Raw genomic sequence first — 6,552 nt, forward strand, 5'->3', positions numbered from 1 at the left:
CCGGCATCTATACGCACCTTGACTTTGACAGCGGACGGTCGCGCGACCGCTCGACGGCACTCCTGTCAGCTACGGTTCGAGCACTTTCCATCAGTGCTCGACTTGAAGCGTCATCGCGGAGCCTGCTATCTTGCTGGTTTGGCAGTTTCACTGAAGTTCTTTCCTTTTTTTTGCACGTAAAATATCGAAAACTAGCTCAAGTGTCCGATTATGGCTGGCAAAACCAATGAAGAAACCGAGGTAAATCATTGAATTACGAGTTCGTCCGTCGGAGACCGTAAAAAAATCATGCCTCGTATTCTTTCACCAAGTGCCGTGTGCGTGTGTACGTGTGTGTGTGTGCGCGCGATTGAAGTGAAAGAATGGGCGACCTTCTCACGAGGGTGCCCCGTGTGTCTTTGCATAATGTTACACTGCCGACGAACGCCCTTTTTGTGCCGTATGGTGGGCCCGTGCCTTGACGTCGTGATTCGCGCGATCGGAAAATGGGATAGCTGACGAGAGCTGGAAAATCGATCACGGCACACGTGTAATCCGCCGCTGTGCGGTAATGAAAGAGAGAGGGAGAGAGAGCGAGCGTACGGCCGTGAGGAATGCACTTGTGACCGTGTCCCTCGTATGTTCCCCAAATATGGCATAAATTGTTCCGTTTTGCGAGCGGGGAAACCATTCCCCAGAACCGATCCGGCACGGCCAAAGTGGCCAGGTGGCGTTTGTGCCGCTGCATTGCCTACCGCCTGCCCTAATTAAGCCGCCACGCGACCGCTCCAAATGACACGAATTCCCGGGTTTCTCCTGCCAACGGGGTTCGGACTTTGAGGTTATCTTTCCGCAGTTGCATTCACTTCTTTGGTGGTGGTGGTGGTGGTACACCTTTTGACAGACGGCCCCCGGCCCGCTAGCGTTGGAGTGAGCGAGAAAGGTGGAGTGGAAATTTTGAGTGCGTGTAGAAAAAAGAAACCAAAGGAGCGAGCGAAAGGATTTCTCTTTGTTGCCAGGCAAAACTGAGCGAAAAATGTTGTCCCTGCGCTCGGTAACCAAGGGATACACCGGGGCCACACCGCTACTACTTGTTGCGAACCGTTCGAACGATTCGCAGTAGCCTGTGAAGAGCGGTAGGGGTGTCCATGCTAGAAACCATGCCTTTATTCGTTCAAGTTGTGTCGCACGGTTAAGATGTACAGTGGAAGGATCGCTTTTCAGAAGCCTTCCTCCTTGGGAAGGCTTCACAGCTGGCCCGATCGTAACGGGCCGAACGGTCGTTGGAACAACAGCGTGAGAGCAGTAGTGCCGGCTAATAATTATCTTTCCGTAACCAATTACCCTCTGCAACAATCCGTCCGTATTTCTAATCGGGTGAGTGTTCTGTTTTCTCATTTGCTCGCAGCAGCAGCAGCAGCAGAATGAAAATGAAACTACGGAACAAAGCCAGGAGCTGGCCGAGCAGTCGAACGCACCGGAGTCGATCGATCCGGAGTGTCTGATCAAGCATCCGCTCCAGCACACCTGGACGCTGTGGTACCTCGAGGTGGACCGCACGAAAAAGTGGACCGATTCGATGAATGAGGTGACCAGCTTCTCGACGGTGGAGGACTTCTGGAGCCTGTTCAATCACATCCGCGGCCCGTCCGAGATCAAGGTGGGCGGTGACTACATGCTGTTCAAGTCGCACATCCGCCCGATGTGGGAGGACGACGCGAACAAGCACGGTGGCCGATGGACGATCAGCATGAACAAGCGCCTGTCGGACAAATGCTGGCTGGATACGGTATGTGGAGGCGGGGAGAGATGCCAGTAGGTCAGAAAAGTTTCATTTTCCCCATTTTTCCAAATAGGTACTCTGCTTGATTGGAGAGACTTTCGAACATTCGGATCAGATATGCGGTGCTACGGTGAACGTTCGTCAAAAGATTGATAAAATCTGTAAGTATTCTATGGTGTTTAGTATGCGGCGAATTTTCCTGCGCGTTGATTATTACTAACTGTTGTTGCCTTTTTTAGCCATCTGGACCGCTGACTATGATAATCGTGCCGCCGTGCTGGATATCGGCCGAACGTACAAGGAGCGATTAGGCCTGCGAGAAAACATCTACTACCAAATGCATAAGGACACGATGGTGAAGCTGTCCTCGTCGGGGACGAAATCGACGTACACCGTTTAATCTTGATTCGAGCCGTCTCTCCGGAGCCCTTTTCTCGTGTCCGAAACCCAATGGTTTGTTTGCGGATCAACACGACGCGATGACGAACGAGCTAACAACTACTGCTGGACATGTGTACGTGTGTGTGTGTGTGTGTGTAGTGATCGAAGGTGGGTGATCTGTGCGATTGAGGAAAGGCGAAAGCGATCGAGGAAACGAAACTGCACCACAACACACACAATCGACATCGATATTCACAGGAAAAAGGGATTTCATTTTTTACCTAGCCTAACGCGGGGCTGCTAGAGCGCGTGTTGTGGATCAGTGAGCATTGTTTTTAGGTGAGCTTAGCGGGGGAAATAAGATAGATCGATCGACGCAGCGCAATCAAAACGGTCAACTAGGGGGGCGCATAGAAAGAGAGAGGGAGAGATGCTTTAAGCATTGTGCGATTGATATTTATACCTCCCCACAGCCAAGATTGTAACACACAACAACCAAACTATGGTACTATGTTCGATCGTTCGACACATTCTGCCGGTCGATTTTGCGTAGGGACAAGTGGCGGGAGGACGCAATTGTGTAGGATAGATCTAATGAATTGCTCACGTGGAAATAGAAAAACGAAATATAGGTCAACCGGCGCTTTCCGTGAATCCGTGCATCGATCTTAACACATGCACGCCGTTTTCCTTTCTCTTGTGGTGCCAGTGGTGCGCGGGAAGCGAAGCGTGTAAGCCAGGAAAGCCCACGAGTGTATGTGTGTTCAATCAGCAAACGTCTGCCCTCATCCGGTTAGGTTTTGTTTTCGTTTTCTTTCAGCCAAGCTTTACCAATGATTGTACGCGCTTAATATTGGCGAAACACAGGAGAAATGGGAGAACAAGAAGAAGGCCCAAACTATAGTGCAGCCGGCGGCAAGAAGGTGTGAGAAGGGTGGGAGTGTGTGTCCGGAGTAGAGAAATAGAAAGCCGCACGGCGACGGTGTGTGTAGTTTTTGCGGATCGAAGCAACCGCGGACCCGTGAATGCAACGCAGAAGTGTTGGGCATGAAGCAGGAGAGAAGTACAGTATGCGATTTGTACAGATTAATAGAAAAAAAGCAACAGAAACTTTAAGTGCGCTTGGGTGCAAGGAAAGGTTCTCTTCTGGTTACGTAGCTTCTTTTCATACTTTTTTTTTTCGTTTGTTTTATTCATCCGTTACGGCTACACAGAGCGAGCAGCAGGGAATAGTCTTCAAGCCGGATCGTTATAATCAGTTTTTTTTTCGGGGGGAGTTTTGTTTCGTTTCGTGTGGAACGTTCGTAGCTTAGCACGACGAAACACAGTCGGTAAAGAAAAGGGATACGTACTGAAAGGAGAGAAAAAAGCGGAAGAAGGAGTAGGAAGACACGTAATCAATATGCATTACACATCCGCTGTCCAAGCTGCGCCGCTACTAGCTAGCCGGACTTGAGATGGTGGTGTGTGCGGGAGAGGAGAGCTAGAGCTTCGTTTTGCGCTGGTACGTATGTTTTTTTTTTTGCTAGTTAAGGTTATACCATAGAATGGATGTTGCGATTATGTATTGAAAACACATGTGTACTACCAACTACCAACTACTACTACTACTACTACTACTTCTGGAACTATCTCTACTAATCTACTCTGTACTATTGTTTATGGAATAATTTGAATATAAATAAGCATTACTCGGCTGAACACACAACCACACACGCTCGCTCGCATAGAACAGGGAGCTGATTTGCTGATTGATTAATTTGTAATACAGTTTATATTACTCTTTTTTATGTTTAATCAAGGTATATTCGTAAATTATATACAGTGCGAAAAAAAACAAGGAAAACCAATTGCGAAAAATATAGAACATGAAACATTGATTCAAAATATGGTGTGTGAGCGTTTTGCGGTAATATTTTTATTCTAATCAAAACCGAAATTAATGTTTATTATCACATATCTTGTAGCAACATTCAATAACGACTCAATGTATTCGTTTGTTGCTTATGAGCACATTCAGCTTTTGCTTATCTCCCCAAAAAGGTAAAGTGTTAAAGGGAATCTTGTACTGCTCCCTCTCCGGAACTCTATCGTTGTAACATGGTTTCAATTTTTCTTTTCAGATCCTTCCGCCGGCTGCTTTCCAGCGCTTTCAGCAGCACGCCAACGTACTGGTCCAGCGCAGCGTCATCGTACTGCATCTCGGCCCGCTCCAGCGTCTCGTAGATGCGCGTCTTCAGATCCTGCCTGTTGCGTTCCTCGATTTCGTCCAGCTCGCCCACCGGGACGTTCAAAAACCGGCCAAACACCTTCCAGCTTTTGCCGATTTCAAGCTGCAGCAGCGAGTAAATGCCCTCACGCTGCCGGAGATACGCATCGCGCTTTGCGTTTGTCGTTGCAGTGGGCGGCCGTGGCGTTACTGCTGGGGGTTCGGTGGATTCTTGCAGTTTAATCCTTTCTACCTCCTTCTCCAGCAGCGTTCGACGATCCCGGTGGCGTAGATCTAAAAAAAAAGATGTGATGAAATAAGGTGAGATAAGGAATTGCAACTCCATAGAGAGAATGAGAAATACCTTCCAAATAGAACCGACGAACAGGTTCATAGTGCGATCGTAGCACATCCCTGTAGGAGGTGAGTGCGCCGCCAACCTCTTTTGTGTCCAGTGCCAGCACAAACCGCTCGATCAGATCCGGCTTCAGGAGGCTTAGCAGATTTCTCTGCTCCATTAACGCGACAAGCTGTTCGAATTGGGTGATACGCGAAAGTTTGCGACAGGAATGGATATCTTGCCGTACTGATTGTTTGCAGCGCTCCAAACGTTCCGGACCGTGGCAGGCATTCTGTGTCAACAGTTTCAAATTCAAATAATCCTTGCACAACCGTTCGTACACCGACCGATGATCCTGCACGGATATTCGTTCCATCCCTGCGGTGCACCTGCGCACTCCGGGGCTGGTCTGCTGATATAAATACACTTTGTGGATGAGCAGTGTGAAGATCAGCACGATGTGAAGCGTGTGTTGGTAGAGCAATCACGGTGAAAGCAACGTTTCGGCATAGGAATAAGAATGTATTGTAAAGTTTCGTACTTTTAGTATCTTTTTTCTCGAAAACAATTGAGCAAAGCTTGGACGTCACAGTTTTGCCAAGTTGATTCAGACAGAGGTCGCGGTTATACAAAGTCTTTTGGTGGGCGCATTCCATGTATGAACGGTGATTTATGTTTCTTTCGCTATAAGTAGCAGTAAAACTATGAACCTTACTTTCTATACAGGCGGTCCCCGAGATACACGGTTAATGGGGACCGAAAACGGCCGCAAAATACCGCGTATCTCGAATTTCCGCGTAAGTCGAATCTCGTGATTTCCAGCTAAAATATCACAAATGTTCGTGTAATTTTGCAAGGAGGGGGCGGTTTTAGTCATTTTATGAATTATTTGATATGATTCTGACTGAATATAACTGTTTTAAACCTTTTGAAATAGTTTTGAACATTCGATCAAAACGGAAATTATTTGGCAATTTGCAATTGATGTGTCAAATCAGTACAATTTGCTCAAAGAATTGTCAAATTTAGAAAACCGCGTGTCTCCGAATCCGCGTATAAGAGGTACCGTGTATCTCGGGGACCGCCTGTAGTTGAATTTGTTTATTTGGTGATCTTTCATTTGAATAATTTTGAATCAAAAACATTATTCGTTTCAATCTTAACCACCCTATGTGGATTTAATCAACCACCCAGTATGTACGTAGGCCAGGTTTTCTCGAGCTCGCCAATGCTCCAAATAGGTGCGATTTGCCTTCGCTGGCGAGCGTTTTTGAAAGGCGTTGCGAGGGGTATTGAGGGTTCAAAATGGCTACCCACCCAAACAATCTCACGCTGGTGTGCGATTGTGTTGGAGGACAAAATTAAATGGCCAAAAAAATTAATACACTCCACCACTTCCTCCCTCTCTCTGGTTGACACTACATTGCATATGTGTCTGGTCTGGTGACGACGATTGAATGTGCCAAGATGAAATATTTTTTTATCAATTTGCGAAATAAATTACTTATTTAACAAAGTTTAAGCAAAATTAAATACAAAACTCGTTTCTCGACACGAGTTTTCTAGCAAGTCCACCAGAAAAAAAAGGAAAAATAATCGGTTCGCGCTACCGCGAAAATCTCTACAATACCGAAGTTGCGAAGAAACAGCAGGCGCAGAAAATTTGACAGTTCAACTGTTCTACAACTGTTGTAAACAAGGCGCGAATTTCGCGGTACCGCGACGATCTCGGTTCGTGTATTTCTAGCCTCATTTTGAAACGATCGACTCTAGGCAAGTGAAGGAAGGGTAGCGAAAATGAGCGAGATGCGGCGATATTTCTAACGTCAAAAAGCCTCACCATGTTGTACGGGAGCAAAT

At 46.9% G+C, this 6,552-nt stretch overlaps 2 protein-coding genes across 5 annotated transcripts; one reads left to right on the forward strand and one right to left on the reverse strand.

Annotated features, from left to right (window-relative positions):
- The first annotated feature begins 74 nt into the window (after positions 1–74).
- LOC120948740 (eukaryotic translation initiation factor 4E1) lies at positions 75–4,030 on the forward strand. 4 transcript variants are annotated; one of them, XM_040365426.2, is made up of 4 exons: positions 75–240; positions 1,388–1,768; positions 1,836–1,923; positions 2,002–4,030. In XM_040365426.2, the coding sequence occupies exons 1-4, from the start codon at positions 211–213 to the stop codon at positions 2,160–2,162; spliced, it is 660 nt and encodes a 219-aa protein (XP_040221360.1). In that variant the 5' UTR covers positions 75–210; the 3' UTR covers positions 2,163–4,030. The 4 variants fall into 4 exon arrangements, with proteins under 4 accessions (XP_040221360.1, XP_040221361.1, XP_040221357.1 ...); XM_040365427.2 differs by having other exon boundaries at positions 1,391–1,768; XM_040365423.2 differs by lacking the exon at positions 75–240 and adding an exon at positions 313–1,311.
- Positions 4,031–5,337, reverse strand: LOC120948741 (fas-associated death domain protein). The gene is made up of 2 exons (XM_040365428.2): positions 4,717–5,337; positions 4,031–4,646 (listed from the first exon to the last, which is right to left on the reverse strand). Exons 1-2 carry the CDS (start codon positions 5,066–5,068, stop codon positions 4,231–4,233), a joined length of 768 nt encoding a protein of 255 aa, XP_040221362.2. The 5' UTR covers positions 5,069–5,337; the 3' UTR covers positions 4,031–4,230.
- Positions 5,338–6,552: the final 1,215 nt, after the last annotated feature.

This window comes from Anopheles coluzzii, chromosome 2 (genome assembly GCF_943734685.1).
Source record: "Anopheles coluzzii chromosome 2, AcolN3, whole genome shotgun sequence".
NCBI classification, from domain to species: Eukaryota; Metazoa; Arthropoda; class Insecta; order Diptera; family Culicidae; genus Anopheles; species Anopheles coluzzii.